The 19,488-nt window shown below is 40.7% G+C and overlaps 1 protein-coding gene across 1 annotated transcript in view; it reads right to left on the reverse strand.

The window, feature by feature from the left end:
• Positions 1–1,487: 1,487 nt before the first annotated feature.
• Positions 1,488–19,488, reverse strand: part of LOC127569606 (coiled-coil domain-containing protein 69-like) — a 40,963-nt gene continuing 22,962 nt past the window's right edge. The window contains exons 4-10 of the mRNA XM_052014391.1: positions 15,090–15,189; positions 7,043–7,116; positions 6,429–6,530; positions 4,321–4,440; positions 4,095–4,192; positions 2,846–3,025; positions 1,488–2,627 (exon numbers count right to left, since the gene is read on the reverse strand). Coding sequence (XP_051870351.1) covers positions 2,624–2,627; positions 2,846–3,025; positions 4,095–4,192; positions 4,321–4,440; positions 6,429–6,530; positions 7,043–7,116; positions 15,090–15,189 — 678 coding nt within the window. The 3' untranslated portion in view covers positions 1,488–2,623. The remainder of the gene's footprint in view (positions 2,628–2,845; positions 3,026–4,094; positions 4,193–4,320; positions 4,441–6,428; positions 6,531–7,042; positions 7,117–15,089; positions 15,190–19,488) is intronic.

The raw sequence follows: 19,488 nt of genomic DNA on the forward strand, positions 1-19,488 counted from the left end.
GGACAGGCAACAGAATCACAATAAAAACCCTTTGATGTTCTACACCAAAGACTTCTACTTTTCCTGGTTTTTCCAGGTCTCCCGTTTGCTGATAGGTATCTCTTCTCCCGTTTGCCCATCTAATATCTGGGCCACAGTGTTTGAAGAACTTACCTTGGAGAAGTTTACAAGATTGTGTATAAGTAATGTCAACCTGGAATATTAAACAGCAGGATTGAAGGCCTGGGAGAACTCTTTGATCTCCTTCCACAAGATCCTCAATATCCACCTGAATTAGAGAAATCAGTTTAATAACTTGTCTGAAAAATGGCACAGTTAGCAATCCAGCTCTGTCTGAATCTTTTACTCAAGTGTCAGCTCAAGTTACAGGCTTGTGGGGTTTGAATTGCATAGCCTTTTAACTCAAGAATAGAAACATTTGTACCATGCAGTCCTTACTGGCTGAGGGCAATTACGGTTTCTTTTTTATTAGACCATAATTGCATTTCATGAATCAATTCTAGCATCAGAAGTATGGAAAAAATGCCCATAATTAGAAACGAAGAAGAGTACACCATGAGCCCCTGAAGTCTGTACTATCATTCAATTGGCCGAAGCTGATCTACATTTAAGTCACTACCCGAGGAAAACAGGAAATATCGGACGTGAAAAGCCAAAGATCTATCCCATTTCCCTTCTGCTATCTTGGAAGTTACACATTACAATGATAATAGAGTTATTGACTAATCATAGTAATCTGTATCCCCTATCACTTTGTAGAATATAACTCAAGAATTTTAATTTAGTAAACTGGATCTATGAAACTGTTATTTGTTGCCCTCCTGTTAAAAATTGACAGCCCATTAGTTTTGCCCTGATTCAAATGACTTTTTCCAATTTCTGACCTAAGAATTTGTAAATATAACCCCTGCTTTAAAAGTGCCTGAGGAAATAAAACACTACCAGGTTTTGAAAAAAATAAATGTACGTGCCATTACCAAAATCAGATGAATTAATATTCTCAAGGACCACATGAGCACAATCCTGGGATAATATTGATTCATAATATCCTAACAGGGGAAGGAGTAATGGCCCCTCATGCTTTCTCTGTCATTTGGTTAGTCATAGTTGATCTGATCTTTGGCCTCCAACTCTTCTTTCCTGCCCAATCCTCATGCCCTTGATTCCTTTTCCTTCCAACAACCTATTGCAGAATTGTGCTGTGGTGGGGAACTTTTACATTGTACAATGCTAAATGAAGTTCCCCTCTTTTTGGTAATCTACCATGTCTACTGACCTACATCAGTATCGCCACCTCTGAACTTCTATAACTAATTGGTGTGAATGATGTTGTCCAGAGTTAGAGATACTGGGGTTAAAGGACAGTCAACCACACTTAACCACTGGATCAACCTAAATTAAATACAATCAAACCAACTGCTTCTAACCACAAACTTTAGCTTTGAATATTTTTGGTATACATTTATTTTAAATATGCATCAGTGATAATCAAAATTGAACACAATATCCTCTCATCCACAAAACAAATAAAGTGCTATTATTTCACATGTATCTGCAATATATTAGTTTTACTGATACATCTCTTGACTTTTCTGATTGTCTTTTTTACTTCATTTACCTTACTGAATGGTGCTGTGGGTTCTGAGAGTTTACAAGATCAATATTAACATCCTGTTTGAATATTTTGTTTTGTAATTGCAGAATCAATTGCACAGCTGAGAGTTTTGTTATTCATAAACTCCTTTACCAATTTTGGTTGTGCAGTAACCAGTGAAAATTTACTCTTCATAGTTTGCATGGAAATCACAAACAGTATAAAAGCTGAAAGCCATCTTCTGTGTATCACAGGTAAACTGCAAGAATATTTGTAACTTCCATTGATATCACAAGCCATCTTCCCGAGGATAACTGAGCTGTTTTTACGAATCCAACAGATAGTCCAACTGGTGCTGGATTTTAATACTTAAGCACACAGCAGTCTATAGTGGCAGTGGTCCCTAAATGTTTAAGTTAAAGACCCAAAATATTCTGCATGGGAAAATGAAAACTACAGATGTCTTTATGAAATTCTGAGCTAACCAAGCAAAAATATTTATTGTAAATAGAATAGTGATAACAGTGTTTTGAGGAGCCTAACTGCAATTGCATAGGACCCTGATGAGACTGCCTGTGGAACAGCACGTTCAAGGTCTGGTCTCTCTACCCAAGGAACGATACATATACAATAGAGGGAGTACAACAATAGTTTATCAGATTGATTCCTCCAATGTGGGGATTATCGAATGAGGAGAAGATTAGGGAGACTGGATCTCTATTCTCCAGAGTTTATGAGAGACTGAACATATACACTTTTTTATGGTTTGTTTTTTAATGTCAGAACGACAGTTTGTGTCAAGGAGGACAAATCTCACTAAGTAGCACAAAAACGATTGCTATTTTGATAAAACCAAGAAAACTTCCAGGTATCTGAAATTGTGAGAAAATAAAACAGCAAACACCTTTTAATAAGTCATTCCAGAGGCAAAATCTGCAGCATTTTCTTTTTGACAAGCAGTGTCCTAAATGTGGATCACAAAAGATCAAGTTCATTCGTTCTCTCTTCCAAGTCTGTTCTTCCAAAGCTTCACCTGAAGAATGGCAATGCATTAGTAATGTATCCTTTAAAGATACAGTGCAACATTACTCCTAAGTTCAATTATGGCCTATAATTAGCTCAGCTCCCGAATCCACTGATATAACCGGAGACCAAGCATGCTGAGGTAGATGCTTCCAGCTTCTTTCAGACAATATAAAAAGGTTATTAGTTCTGTGGAAAAGTTCCAGTCCATCCATTGATTACTGTCACCTTAATGATGTTTCTATTGACTCTGAGTGAAGCTGCCCCAATGAAATCTCCCCAGTAGGTGAGCCATCTCCATTTTGCAGTTTCCAGACCAGTTCTTCTTTCTCATGAAAGAGTCTCTCCTTCATCATAGCTTCCTTCTCCAATGTCTGCTGCAGGGCCTCATGTTCCATGGATAATTGCCTAAAGTAGAATATATGCAATAATTTAAGGCACATGTTAATTACATGTATTTAAGGTAATTATTATGAAGTTAATTGCATCTGCATTTTTTTTTACCTTTCATTCACATGCAATAAGCATGGAATACCCTCTTTATGGTTCCTTTGGTTTGCCTATTTCTTCCTTGGAGGAAGTTCCATTGGTGTCACTAGCTGTCTGGTAGCTCCAATAAACATATTTCATTCTGATCCCAGGCACTGAACATTGACAGGCCATCAATTAAGAAGGGAATGACATTTTCACATTTTTCTCGAGTCCAGCTTCATCCTGTTCAACAGTGGGCTCCCACTGGGATTTGCAGCATCAAAGCCAGTTTAATGGAGTCTTGCCATAAAATTACCACAGGATGCACCCAAGCCCGAAAAAGGCAAAGACAAGTTGATGTATTGAAATATTACAGCATAGGGATAATCCACTCAGCCAACAAATTTGTGCTGGGATTTGATAACCATTGCAGTACCTTCTTCACATCACCTTATCAATTATTTTAATCCATTATTCCAGATATATTTTAAGTACTGCCCTTAAATGTATCTATGCTGATAGCCCCAACCATACCATGTGTGGTAAGTTCAACAAATTCATCATTCAGTTAGAAGCTTCTCCTAAATTCCTCATTGGATTTAGTCATGGCAAACTTAGCTTAATGGCTTCCAGTTTTAGACTCCCCACAAATGGAAACAGTTCATCTACATCTACCGTCTCAACTTCCCCTCATCTTTTTATGGACCTCTCGAGTTACTTTTGCCTTTTAACAGAGAAAGAGTCCCAAGACTCTTCAGCCATTTCTGATACTTGTTTCCTTTTGGTTCAAATATCATTCTCCTAAATTTTCTGTGTGAAATTCTAGCAATTTACTATTGAATAGATTTCCCGATTTCTACAAAACCTAAAACCATAGCCTTTGCCATTGCAAAGTTATCAGTGCCTTGGATGCAGCATCAAGGCCTGCCCTACTCCTGCACCATCTGAATGCTCCACATGCCAAGTCCAACAGATACATTCTGCTACCAATCAGGAATGCTAGTACCTTGCAAAGTCCTGTTGGCTTTTCAGGCGAACTTTCAAGTCTTCATTTTCTTGCTGAAGTGTTTTAACTTTCTCCTCAAGTAAGATATTCACTTCAACCTAACAGGAGTCAAGGGAAAGAAAGATAAATCTTTGTTTTAGTAATAAAATCGAAACACAGCAATAACAAAAGTCAGTGCTTGTGTCAAACTGTAATTCTGTCAGAATTGACAGGCAGATGAATATACCAAATTCTTCATCTGTAACACTTGCTTGTCCAGCTGATGAATCCTTTCATTCTTCATCTCCACCACAAAGTGTAAGCTCTCCAGTTCCTGCTCCCAGAATAGTGTTGGTGGATGCAAATTCTGCAATTTAAAGCACAAAGTGTGCATTTACCTGTTCTTAATCCATTCAGAAAAAAATTATGAAGCAGATTTGTTTCTTGGGTGCACGCATCTTTGGAGAAGCCCCCAAACCCTTAACTACTCTGGTCTTACTGCATCTTCCTCCATCTCTGTCAGTTTGCTTGTCTGTCTATGATAAGGCAGCACAGCCACAGAATGGAGACACAGGAGACGGCAGATGCTGGAATCTGGAGCAAAAAGCAAACTGCTGAAGGAACCCGGCGGGTCGAGCAGCATCTGTGGAGGCAGGGGAATAGTTGATGTTTCAGGTCGAGCTCCTGCAGCCAGAAAATTATTATTTCACTGTTGAAGGCATCACCACACCTTTGCTTCCTTTGCAAGGGGCATTCCATGGATGCTAGTGAATTTACTTGTACGTTGGTAATAGTGATAGGAACACAGGAATTGCAAGAAAAAGATGACACAGACATGGTTCAAATTCATGTTCTACCATTGTGGTAGTCACAGGATACAGTAACAATGTTGGTGGTTCATTACAATCAATCCCCTTCGACTAGTTTATGCAGACCCAGGTCTGAGATAAGGAAAAACCTCGATGAAGGAAGTAGTCAGGGAATTCTTATTCCCCACCCCCTTTCCCCACAAACTCCCCCCCACCCTTACCTTTGATCCATCCCCCAGTGGATCTGCTCTCCCCTCCTCCCCCACATCGGCCTATCACCATCTCTTATCTGCATCTACCTATCGCCACCCTGTGCCCACCCCGCATCCCCTCTTTTGTCCACCTATCACTGCTCTGCTTTTCCCTCACATATATTGGGCTTCCCCTTCTCCTATCTTCAGTCCTGAAGAAGGGTCATGACTCAAAACGTTGACCATCTGCTTTTCTACATGGATGCTGCCTAGCCTGATAAGTTCCTCCAGCATCATTGTATTTTTCAATTCTTATTCTACCTGAGCCTGCCACATTTATGATACCATATTGAATATATACATTTTCTGTAACAAAATGAAGGATTTGATTAAATCAATATTAACTGCTACCATAAGTTCCTTGGAAAACCTGCTCCATTAAATGATCATGAATTCACTGGAATATTAGTTTTGAAGTTATTCCTCCTTGAAGAGCTGGATGAACTATCCACCTCTAATTTGTGGATAAGTTAAATCAGCCTGTCATGGTTGACATCATTTGTTCCTTTAGTATTCTAAACAAAATAACTGTATTTCACTCAACTTTCCTGCTCCTAGTGAGTATGTACCAGACTGACATTCTCAATTTGTGGGAAACATAAAGTCAAAATAAACAAATTCATGTGAAAATGAGTGCATAATGCTGGTAATGTACTGTCATGTATTTGTACAGGATTGGAGTATTATGGTTATAAGGAGATCCTGAATAGGCTGGGTTTGTTTTCTCTGGGGTGGAGGAGGCTGAGGGGTGACTTGATAAAGGTTTATACAATTATGAGGGGGATAGACAGGATAGACAGTAAAAATATTTTCCTCATAGTGGGCGTGTCTGAGACAAGAGGGCATAGAGGAAGGAGGTTTAGAGAGGATCTGAAGCGGGAAAGCTTTCAGGGAGAGGGTAGTCGGAGTCTGGAATGGACTGCCCAAAAAGGTGGAGGAGACAGATACTCTACAGACATTTAAGAAGCATCTAGACGAGTGCTTGAATCATCAAGGCATAGAAGGCTACAGACCTCCCCCCCACCACGTGTCTGCGTGGGTTTCCTCCGCATTTCACTGTGTGTTTCGATGTACATGTGAATAATGAAGATACAGTATCTTACCTTACCTAAGGTAGGTAAATGGGATAAGTGTACACAGGTACAATGGCTGGCAGAGACATGGTGGGCCGAAGGGCCTGTTTCTGTGCTGTATGGCACTATGACTCTAAAGTCTGCAGATCAGAAAATTGACTCCAAAACATAACGATGGTTTTAGTCAGAACTACAAATTCAAGCATTAGTAATTCTACATACCTTATCATCTCTGTTGAGACCTCTTCTTAATATTGCATCCTCAATTTTCTTTGTCTTCATTTGAAACGAGTTGACCTGGGTTGTCAGTTCCTCTATTCTTTCCTTATTGGAATATCAATAGTAAATCAGATCGGCACAACCAGAAGCCCAACACCATCTCCAGTCCACTCACCCTCCATCCTGCCACCCCAGTCCTCACACTTAAATACAACAAACTCATTCAGAGGAGAGGTGAATGAAGCAAACCAGGAAGGAAGCCAGTTATCTGATTTTATCTGACCATGGTTGGATCTTACAATTGCCCTTAATGCTCTTGCATTGAGTTGAGGAAGGTAATGTAATCCAGAATTTCCATTCTCATGATCCACTACCTATGATTCCTCTGGATGAGTGCACATGTTCACTTTCGGGACACGAACTGTCCTTTGATTCCTCAGTGAACATCTGGTCTCTCCGTATTCACTGCCTGAGTTCACACTTGAATAATGGGAACCATCATAAAGAGCCTGTGCTCCCGGAGGGTAATTCAACAAGAAATCAGCTTCTCCAGGAGACCAAGGCAGGACAGAGCCGGGGTTGACAGGGGAGGATAGACAGATGAAACACAAACTTACCTTAAGGCACATGTTGGCTTTCTCAAAGGATTCAGTCAATGACTCTTGCTCCTGTTTATGCTGTTTGACAAGTCCTGGTGCAAGAAAATACAGTCCCTCAGACTGGAGGTCAGCAGCAGTACAAATAAAACATTGAAATTTAAACATCATTGATTCATACTATTAAATTACATATATTTTTAAATCAATAACTGTATCAAACAAGATTATAATAGTGTAGCGGTTAGCACAACGTTTTACAGTGCCAGCGACCCGGGTTCAATTCCGGCCACTGTCTGTAAGGAGTTTGTACGTTCTCCCTGTGTCTGCATGGGTTTCCTCCAGGTGCTCCAGTTTCCTCCCACATTCCAAAGACATATGGGTTAGGAAGTTGTGGGCATGCTATGTTGGTGCCGGAAGTGTGGCGACACTTGCGGGCTGCCCCCAGAACACTCTATGCAAATAAAGATGCATTTCACTGTGTGTTTTGATGTACGTGAGAGTAATAGAGAAATCTTATAATATGTTATAAAGCTAGGCTTTTAGTTCGATTTCAGCCACATAAAGAAGATGTCAACTAATTCCCTGTTTGACAGAAAGTTGCACCTACATCCAAGACCTGGTAACCCAATACCACCTATCTTCCAGTCTAACGGAGATGAAGAACTTCATTTCTTTTAAGAGCAGTAAGTTCATAATACAGCCTAGACATCATTACAGGGAACTGATTTTAAGTCTTCCATATGAGATAAATTAATAGTTTCAAGAGGCAAGACCGAGGCTTTGGGAATTTGCAGAAAATAATGTACAGTAAAACTTCAGTGGACTTTAGGGCAACTTTCTCTTGGCTATTGGATCTCATTTATAATGCTGAGACATTGTTTACTTTATTGAAGCAGAATTACAGAACCATGCATCTCAAGAGGCAGGCACAAGAGAAACTGCAGATGCTGGAAATCTGGAGCAACACACACAAAATGCTGGAGGAACTCAATGGGTCAGGCAGCATCTACAGAGGGAAATACCTGTAGGCCAAGACCTGAAAGAGATAGGGTCCACAGGTATCTCTCAAGTGGCAATTGGATCCTTGTTATCTGTGCTGATTTCTTGAAGAATTAGTCCCGTCAGCACTTTACCCCTACAGACTTGCAAATTTTGCCTTTTCAAGTACAAATGTAATTCCCTTTAGAGAACAGGAACATCAAAAGTAGGAGCTGGAAAAGGATATACTAGGTGCTCAAGCCTACAATGTCACTCGGTAATATTATGGCTGATACTCAACCACAACACCTTCACTTCTTTTCCCCCTAGGGTCCAAAATTTATTAATCTCAGTCTTGAATATACTTAATAATCAAGAATCCATAGCCCTATCTAAAAGAAGCATATATAATGGAGCTTGAACCCAAAATCCCCTGAATTAATTGACTGTGACAACCACTGAGTCAAGGCTAACAGATCCAAGGTAACTTCCTCGAGTAATATCACTAGAGAGGCAAATGTGAGTTGGAGAACCAGGGTTTCAGTGTTGTATCCCCCTCAGTGGCAAATATACTTGACACTAGTGAGGTTCCCCTCTGGTAGCAAAATCTCTCAAGATCAACCCCAGTAAGGGCTTAATATTTTGGTAACATAATAAAAACAGAAAGTAATACAGTGTAATTTAATGTGTACACTGTACGTGCTGTTACAAGCCTTCTATCTTTATGTTCAGTTGCAAAAGCTTTTTTATTAACCAAATATCCATTGGCTTTATGCCAGTTCTTGTTTTGGTGTGTCTATTTCAAGTGCCCGTGTCCATTTTCATCTTGTGTTTAAAGGGTCTGTGACTCCTTACATTCCAAAGTCTAATTTAGCTACATTGTGTGAGTGACGGAGTGCTTGAGGATTATGGTGTCCCCAGTTGTTCTGTTTCATAAGTTTGTCTGCAATTCTCCCTCAACATATCTTGCTGTATTGGGTTATGTCAAATTATCACCTGTTTCAGTTGTCTTTGCTTCTCTTAATTCTGCAATGAGAATCTCTTGCCATTGAGGTAATTTTTGCATTTGCTGTTTGGGCATTAAATTAGTCATTACATAACTCATCCAGTGCTTATTGGCCAATTACTTGTGTTGTTATAAAGTGCTGGTGTCATTGAAACCCTTGACTGCAATAAATAAGTTCTTTTCATTTACTTTTTTTTTATTATATTGATCCTACTGGGATTCAAGGTTTTTTTTTCCCCACTAAGTGTGTGGTGTAAGGCACATGATTCGAAAATGCAGAGAATGTAAGTCCCTTAGCACAGTGCCTGCAAGTTTTCTGTGCATTTATATTCATGACTGGGAAATGCAGTGGGCTGAATTGCTGTTGCTACCACCCCTCCCTAGTTTTGCTCTGAAACCTGTGTTGATTTACTTCTGAGTGTTGGTGGGATATCAATCCATTGTGTGTTCTGGATTTTTACCTTGTATTAGTTGTTCAATAGAATTTGCCCTGGGTCTTACTTTTGATATTTTAATTTAGGCCATAGTTAAGAAATTCATAGGCAAAAACTAATCTCCATGTGGATCAGAGCCCAAGAGACTAGAAATGCCCCAGGTTCAATCACTGGTCTGCACCAAATTAGCTGTTACACACAGAGTAAGGCATGTGTTCTATAAATGCCCCCCATAACTTTAAGGTATGCAAGGGAAGAGTAAGCAAGGTTTGTTGTCCGTCTTTGCTATTTTTGGATCCCTGCATGTGTGTGTATTCACATTGAGAAGCGATAGGACTCATTCATGGATCCTGGCCTGCTTAATTAACCTGTTGATTCACGCTGTATGAAGGACAACAATGAGGGCAACATGCTAGAGGCTGCCTGATGCTCACAGATCTGGATCCCTGTAAATTACTTTGGGAGGAAACATTTGAAAAGAAAATATTATCTTACACAAATTGTTGGCCTGTTGGCAGATGTTAACTGTTCTGAGCCTGGTTTAGTGTACGATGGAATAGTTTGTTCCTTTTCATAAGCTGCGGTTAGAATTTGCCAAAGAATGACTTTTATCCTTTGCATATTTGGCAGCTACTGAAGCCTTGATGGCAATTAGCAGCTCTGGAGTAATTAACACAGCTCCTGTACTGCTCACGATATAAGTTAAATAAAAGCACATTTTCATCTCAAGAAGACTCCATCAATCTTTGATTGTTAGGGTTGAAAACATAAAGACAAAGTACACTGAGAATAGATTTGTAGTTTGTAATTGCCACAGCTTCCATTTACTAGGTGCCTTTAATGAAGGAGAACCTCTGAATGTGCTTCACAAGAACGTAATCATTAAAAATTGGAGCCGAGTGTAAGGAGATCTTGGGGCAGATGCCCAAAATCCTGGCTAGAGGCATTCCATTTGTAGAGCCTCTTTAAGGAGGTGAGAGAGGAAGGATTTAGGGAGGTTATTCCAGTGTCAAGGGCATTGTCAGCTGAAAGCATGGCTGCCAACAGTAGAGAGCTTAAATCTGCAGGTTATTAAGAGGCCAGAACTAGAATTGTACAAATATCTCAGTATTTAAAGTCTGGGGAAGAAAATGGGGATAAAGGGTGAAAATGTTAACATCAACTGGGAGGCAGTGTAGGCCAGAAACTGCTGGATGAATTGTTAGGACATGGGCAGCAGAGCTTCACGTAAAATTGAGTTTACAATGGATAGAACAAGGGAGGCCATGATTTAATATTATAACATGATTATTCTAGAGATAAGAGAAAGTTGAAGGTTTTATTGGCATCTCTGTGACATCTCTGTTGATGTCACAGAGATGACTGTAAGCCATCTTAATGAGGGTAGAGATATTTGGTCCAAAACTCATTTCAGGGTCTTGTATAGCAAACTGTGGTTCAGGTTCGGCCAGTTGCCAGAGAAAGGGATGGAGTCAGTAGCCAGGCTTCAGATTCTGTCATGGAGATTGAAGACAATGGTTCCAGTCTGTCCAAAATTTTACTGGAAGAAAATTTGGATAAGCTATTTCAGTGAAATATTGGACAGACTGGTAATTTTAAATGGTGGATCGGCATCAATGAGGTCGAGATAAGTGTCGTTAGAATCCATGTGAAAACTGACGATATGCTTGTAGATGGTGTTACAGAGGGCAGCATGTAAATAAGTAGGAAAGTGGGGTGAAGGATAGATCCTTGGAGGATACCAGAGGTAACTGGGCAGCTGCAGGAAGAGAAGGACAATACAGTGATGCAGCAGGTAGCTTCAGGATCCCAGGTTTGATCCAAACCTCAAGTGCTGTCCAGAAGGAACCTGTAGGTTCTCCCTGTGACCTAGTGTTTTTTTACTGGGTGTCCACTTTCTTTCCACATCTCAAGGATGTGCTGGTAGGTTAATTGGCTAGAGTAACCTACCCCTTAATTGTAGGTTAATGACAAAAAGTATCAAAGGGGAGTTAATAGGGAAAGGGGAAAGAATCAGTTCCTGGGTTACAGGGGAAAATAATGAGGGAGAAAACTCTCTTCTGGGAGGTACCATGAACCTAATGGACTGAATGACCTCTTTCTGTGCTGTAAATAGAAACCCATTGCAGGTGATTCTCTGGTCATCTTTGTATAAGTGGTGAAGGTATAAGTAGCTCTTTTTTTTGAACAGCAAGATGATGATGGGTGGAATAACCTCCTTCTGTGACTCAAATTTTCCACAATTCTGTGACTCAAATTTGGGAAGCCACAACATATTCAAAGACGAGGGTCCACTAAAGAGAGGACCTATTTTGATGCTGTGATGCAGTAACATGTTGCTAACATGTTCCAGCCAATCCAAAGGTGTAATACTTTGTTTTGTTTATTCATTTTTCAGGATAAGCATCACTGACAAAGCCAGCATTTATTGTCCATCCTGGTTATCCCTGAGAAGGTGCTGAGGTCCTGCTGGGGAGATAGTTCCACAATTAGACCCAGCGATGGAAATGTATTGTCATTCCTTTACAAAGTCAGGAGAGTGTACGACTTGGAGGGAAACATGGAGATGGAGATGTTCCCAAGTGCTTGAAGCCTTTGTCCTCCTTGGTTGTAGAGGTTGCAGGTTTGGGTGAAGCTGTTGAAATAAGTTAGGTGGGTAAATGTAGTGTATTTTGTGGAAGGAATGAAAGTTTAGTGAGGTCGATGGTGTGTCAATCAAGCAGGTTACTTTGTTTTAGATGCTGCCGAGCTTCTTGGATTGCAGAATGTGTATTCATCCAAGCAACTGGATGCCATCACCACCCCAACTTGTGACCTGGAGATGATGGAAAGGCTTTGGGGTGTCAGGAGGTGATTTACTCACCATACAACATCCAGCCTCTGGGCAGTATTTGTCCAGGTGAGGTTCTGGTCAATAGCAACTCTTTTGCTGATCACTGACTGGCACTTTTGTGGCATGAATATTACTTGTCACTTATCAGCCTAATGCTTGATTGTTGTCTAGGTCTCACTGAATGTACATGTGGGCTGCTTCATTTGCTGAGGAGTTGCAGATGGAACTGAATTACATGTGACTGTCAACTCAATAACTGTACTTCTGATGAAGCAGCTGGAAATGTTTGGGCCTGCGACACTGTCCTGAGGAACTCTTGCAAGGGGCAGGAAAAAGTGACCTCCAATAACTGCAACTGATTTCCTTTGTATGAGCTGTGACTCCAAACACTGGAGTGTTTTCTCGTTGATGCCCATCAAGTTCAGTTTTACTAGAGCTCTTTGGTCCCATACTTGGTCAAATGCTGCCTTGATGGCAGTCACTCTCACATTACTTCTGGAATTTAGCTTTTTGGTCCATGTTTGGACCAAGGCAGTGATCTGGGCTGGACTTAAGTCACCCTGTGACATCCAAACTGTACATCAGTCAGCAGGTTATTGGTGAATAGGTGGCGCTTGGTAGTATTTTTGGGAACACCTTCCACTTCTATGATTGAGTGTAGGTTGATTGGATAGGAATTAGTCATATTCAATTATTCTACTTTTTGCATGAGAGGATGTATCTGGGCAATCTTCCACATTGTCTTGCAGAGGCCAGTGTTGTTATTGTAGCAGCACAACATCACTGGAGATGCAGCTAGCTTTGCAGTGTGCTTCTTCAGGTGGGATGTTGCATCTAATGCTCTCAGTTGTTCCTTGATATCACATGTGGATCAAAGTGGCTGAAGACAATCTTCTGTGATGGCTGTGGTCTCAGAAGGAAGGCGAGACAGATGATTCACTTGGTACTTCTGGTTGAACATAATGCTTCGGCCTTGTCTTTAGCACTCATATGCTGGATGACACCATCATTGAGAATAGGGATGCTCTTGGAATTTCCTGTTCTTGTTGGTCGTTTAATTGCCATTACCATTCACACTAGATGTGGCAGGACTGCAGAGCTTTGGTCTGATCCACTGGTTGAGAGATAGCTTGGCTCAAATTGAGCTTATTGTAATGTACACAAGTATGGCGAGGTACAGGTAGAATGAAAAGCTTGCTTGTAATAGCATCACAGGCACATTGATTTATTGCATGCAGTATTTGCAGTTAAGCATGCATGGACCCAGTGTTGCACCTTATTTTAGGTAAGACTGGCGCTACTTTCAGCAGCCCTACTGCACCTTGTGTTGGTTCACAGACTATCTTTCTCAATCTATAGCTTTGACATTCAGAGTTACTCAGGTATCTGCCATAGTGGTGCCACCAAACCATTTATATTGGACTTTGAGGGCCCCCACCCAGAGTACTCCCTGTCCTTGGTATTCTCAGTGCTCCTTCCAAGTGTTGTTCAACACAGAGGAGCCCTGATTCATCAGCTGAATTGGATGGTTGGTGGTAATCAAGAGGAAGTTACCTTGCTTGGGTTTGACCTGATGCCATGGGAATTCCTGGGGTCTAGAGTCAATATTGAGAATTCCCAGGACATTCCTTTATGCCTGTATACTACAATGCTGCCCTGTCTGTAGTAGAGGAGTCTGGCACATTGTCTGAAGTGTTCAATTGTTGTGATCAGTTGGTGCATTCAGGATACTGATTGCACTTATTCAGAGACTATACAAAGAAATGAACTTACGACTTGTCACCAAATTGTACAGCTGGTGAAACTATCATGTTTCTATTGACTTCAATGTTAATTGAGGAGTTTCTATAACCGGTGAGCAGGATCTCCTTATATTACCCTATGGAGAACCATGTATTTGCGCGGGAAGGAAAATGGGGAAACTGAGGGGAGACAAGGTTGGGGCGGGCACAGTTCTGGTTGTGCATATCTTCAAGGGACACAGCCTTAAAATGCAGTTATCGCCTCTTAGAAACAAAAGGAATCATTGAAATGGGATGACTCAGTTTTTCCAATTCATTAGGAGTATTAGAAACACAATCTGAGCCAAATATTATATTTGCCGGGTTTCAGATTGACTTCAGCACATTCACAGTCCATAGAAAAATAACAAGAATTTTAACAAGACCCACAGGGAAGTTTAGTGCCAGTGGAATCATCAAGAAAGTTGACAATGTTGATAGATAGATTCCATCAAAATATCCCTGGAAACATGCAAGGCTTTGGACAGGGTGGGGACCAACTTTTACCTCAGCTGGGCAAGGGTCCCAAAGGTTAGAATGCAAATCTGTCTCAGAGAAACTGGGGTGAAAGATGACCAGCGCAGGGCGGCCTGTAAGTGGACAACAATGTTGGGTAAGGTTCTGAAAAAAAAACTGAGACTATGCCAATTTAATTCCGATCAGGAAACTTCTTTGAAAAACTGTACAGGAGTGGCTTGTTAGTGAATGGAACTAACAGATCTCTATTACTATGGAAACCGTTGCTAAAACAGTTTTTATAAACCAGGATTATACGAGTAGGTGTTTGCTTTTCACAGTCAGTATGAAGCTATCCTTTTTCAGTTTATTCCACGTAAAACAAGTCTTTTCTGTTGCTTCTATTGAACTGGCATTAGGTACCTTTATCACAATCTTTGTTCAAATTATCTGCAAAGTGTAAATATTTGCTACTATGGATGGCAAATCGGTCTTCTCTTTAAACGAAAAAGAGGCCAAGTGAGGTCACTCACACTCAGAACAAATATTATTCAAGAGGAGCATGAATGCACAATACCTGCTAATGCAGTCTCACATTCTTCCTTGAGGGACTTGACGTACTCGGAGTGTCTGCCTTTCAGTTCCACTATTCTGGAGTCTGACAGCTCTCCTTCTTTCTAACAATAAACAAAGCAACTCATTACTCCAAATCTTAAACAAGTATTCCCCCATTGTCAAAAATATAAATCCGACATCTACATTATCTGAAAGTATCTAGGTGCCTGATAGAGATTTGGATCTCAAAACACATTGTGTGAACTGAATGAAAGGCTATATCTAAATCCTAATATTACCTCAGATGATATTTCTTTTACTCTCTCTCAACTTGCATTACTGTCACTATGTTTATTTTGTCATGCAAGTAGTGTATAATTTATGTTAACTTGTGTTTGTCATGTTTGTAACGTACTCTGCTGCAAAAGCTAATTTTCAAGGCGTTTATACCGTGTGTATGTACATCTATGACAATAAACTTGAACACTTAAATGCTTGAGCTATAGAACTATGTTGGTTTATCCTAGAAATTGTTATCATTAGTTGAATTCTTCCATAGCAGTAATTATTTTCAAAATATGCAATGGAACACTGTTTCCAAATTTTATGTTATTTTGTTCTTGCATTATTTCGTTATTTCTTGGGATAATACCTAGTCCAACAAATCAGTAAAACTTAACAAATGACCTTCAGGAAGAATTCATTTGTATATTGATGGAACACCAATACATGGCATTGCAGAGTATTGGTGTGACTTTAATGCATTCTGGCTCCTCAGCTCCATGTGAGCCTTTAAAACACAGTCACTCAGTTCAGTTCTTTTAATTCCTTACTTCTGTGGTCCATATCACTTTAACGGACCTTCCCTGGTCCCTTCCTTAGCTAACTGACATAATCAAAGCAACTCTAGAAACGCCCCCAAAGTGTTCCTAACTATTTGCCAGTAGCTCCTTTGAGAACCAATCTTGTGATTCAGCTCACTTCTGACGTCCATGTCTGTGCATTGCATTGTATTGTACAAGTCAGAAATCAACGGCAGAACAGACGCTGGCACACTTGACCTTGCAACTCTACCAATGGACTCTCTATTTAGTCCAGAGACTGCAAATAAGTGCCTTGCATTGAATGACCAGATGCACTTCACAGCCTGCTGCTCTTTCTAGCACTAATGTCTGGTCTGCAAAGTATGATTCTTTTCATTTAACTGAAAATTTAAGTGCAAGTATGGTAAAACATCATTAATTCAGCATACTTGGGACTTTGATAGTGCCGGACTGGTAGGTTTTCAAGACCATTGAATGTTATTCCAATTAATACTCCAACACACTTTATTTTTGAAAAGATATTATACAATCGTACAATAAATTTTCTAGCAAACCAAGTTTCATGGACTGAGGCCTCTGATGTGTTAAAGAGAATGTGTGAATCAGCATTTTATGAGGCAGATGCCAAACCATCATAATATCCAAACAATGAGATAGTGGATTAAAGTTTTATTATCTTCTGCTTTTTCTATTTTACTTTATCTTTGTTTTTAAGTACATTTCTAAAAATTATTTTATTTGTTGATGTGTTTAAGTTTTAAAAAAATATTTAATTCAATTTGAACTGTTTTAAAATGGTCTGATTATCAGAGACATTTGAAAACTATTGAATGTCTTAGACAGTAGTGATCTATCAAAAGGCCATCAGGGCAGGATGTCAGGATCCACCTTCTGAGGCCTAGCAGCTTCTCGTGGACTACTCAGAATCGTGGACTAGCTGCAGAATCGAGACTTTGAAATTATTTGGATCTACAGAGCTGCACAAACCAGCTGTGGGAAAAGAGTGCGAGGGAAATGGGTGGGAGTCTGGATCAACTGCAATCTGGCTAATGGTTTTGCTTACTACCTCAAAACTCTCATCTGCACACAGTCAGGAGGCTATCCCTCAGTATGTGGATGAGCATTCAACTTTCACCAAATTATTAAATGGCCGGGCACCTTGCAGACTTGCTGCCAAATTTCTCCCATGACATTGAAGGAGAGATGTAGCCCATCGAGTCTATGCCAGCTCCCAGAGCACTCCCATCATTTCCACTCCCCCACTTATTTCCCTGCAATTTTTCTTTCTCACATGTCCATTAACTCCACCCTGACTCTCCAATAACCCACTTACACAAAGGATGATTTATACTAGCCACTTAACCCACCAACCAACCAGTGAAAACCCATGCAAACATAGCAAAAATGTGCATACTCCATACAGACAGCACCAGAGAACCGAGGTCACTGGAGCTGTGAGGCAGCAGCTCTACCTGCTGTACCACACTGCTGCCATTTCCACAGTGATTGCACTCCAAAGGATGTAAATATTTTTGAGAGATTTCAGGCACCATCATTGCAAGTTTTATCTATTCATCTTTTTCAGGATGTGGACATTGTTGGTAAGACGTTGTCCATTATCCTAACTGCCCTTGAGAAGATGGTGGAGAACTGTCTTCTTGAACTGCTGCAGTCCTTCTGATGAAGGAGCTCCCACAAAGCTGTTGAGAATGGAGTTCCAGAGCTTACATTCAGTGATGACGAAGGAACAACAGTGATACATTTCCAAGTGAGGATGACTTGGAGAGGAACTGCAACTGATGGTACTCCAACAAGCCTGCTGCCCTTGTCCTTCTTGGTGGTAGAAATCACTGCTTTGGAAGGTGCTGTCAGAGTAGCCTTAGCAAGTATCTGCCATACTTTTTGTGGCTAGAGCACACTGCAGCCTCAGTGCACTGATGGCGGAGGAAATGAACTTTGAAGCTGGCGTATGGGGTTCAAGCTAAGCAGGCCGGTTTGACCTGGATAGTACTAAGATCTTGAGCTGTACTTTGTGGATGGTGGCGTTTAATGAGATGTGGAGGTGAGTGGTACTGGCAAGACCCAAGCTACACATGAAGCATTAGATCATTGGTGAGTAAGTATCATTCGATTGTACTGCCGACAAAATCTTCTATCACTTTATTGCTGATTGAGTAATTCAGAATAAATTCAACATCAAGTAGCCAGATTGGATTTGTTCTGGTGTTTGAAAGCAGGACATAGCTGGGCGATTTTCCACATTGTCAGGGATATGCCAGCATTGGAGCAGCTTGGCTAGAATATTCTGATGCATCTCATCAGTTTTACAGCTGATACTTTATCTGCTCCCATGGTCTTTGCTGCATCCTGTGTTCTCAATTATTTCTGGATATTGTGTGGAATGAATCAAATTGACTGAAGACAGGTTTCAGTGATGCTGGGGATCTCAAGGAGAAGCCGAATGAATCACCAATTTTAGTTGAAAATGGTTGCAAGTGTTTCAGCTTTGACACTGGCAATCACATGATGGGGTCCACCATCTATTTGTAATTTTTTTTAAACCAGCAATGACAGCGTTTATTGTCTAGCCCTAATTGCCCCCAAACCAAGAAGCAATTAAGAGTCAACCACATGTTTGGGATGGGGATGAACTTGGAGCCACCTCCTTGCATCAGCAGGTTCATTGACCACAGTCATTCATAGCTGGATGTGGCAGGGCTGCAGAACTTTGGTCTGGAATGGTGGTTATAGGAACACTAAGCTCCATGTTATTCTTGCTGTTTAGCACTGATGTTCTCCTGTATTGCAGCTCAACCAGGTTAAGGAACACCAGGTGCAGCTCTTAAGATACTCCTCTGACTTTAATGAACCAGAGCTGCTTGAGTGAGAAACATGCCAGCCCATGTCAGTATTGACAGAATACATTTCTACTGCTGATGATAGCATTTGACAGGTGCCAGATCTGTTCTGAGTCCATCCCACTTAGTACAACAGTCGTACCATTAGAAATGCTGGAGCCTGTCTTCTGTGTGAAGACTGGACTGTCACAAGGATTGTGCAGTTGACACTCCTACCAAGGCTGTCATGAGCTGTTAGGTAGACTGTTAAATGTTTATCCTTCATTTTGAAACTCAGAAAGAGAAACTGCAGATACCAGAAATCTGAAATAAAAGCAGAAAATGCTGGTCAGGCAGCTTCTGTAGAAAGAGAAACAGGATTAATGTTTTAAGTCTGTGACAAACGAAGCATCTGCAATTGGGTGAGAACAGGTCAAATAGGTTAATGGGGCAGTTAGGGATTACTTGTTCCTCTTTGTTTGTGTCAGGCTATGCTAATGGACAGAGGAAAACTGAACCAAAATTCACAGATAGATGGCAGGTCGAAGTGGCCAGTTCTGATGCAGACAGAAAGATCAAGTTACCTAAAGTTGGAGAATTTGATAGAGTCCAGTTTCAATATCCTTCATTTTGGTTGGCTCACTACCTGCCACAGACCAAATCTGGTAGCGAGGCCCTTCAGGACTTGGCCAATGCAGTCCGTGGTGAAGCAACTGAGCCAATCTTGATGATGGATATTAAAATCCCTTACCCAGAGTGC

Source organism: Pristis pectinata, chromosome 4, assembly GCF_009764475.1.
Source record: "Pristis pectinata isolate sPriPec2 chromosome 4, sPriPec2.1.pri, whole genome shotgun sequence".
Classification (NCBI taxonomy): Eukaryota; Metazoa; Chordata; class Chondrichthyes; order Rhinopristiformes; family Pristidae; genus Pristis; species Pristis pectinata.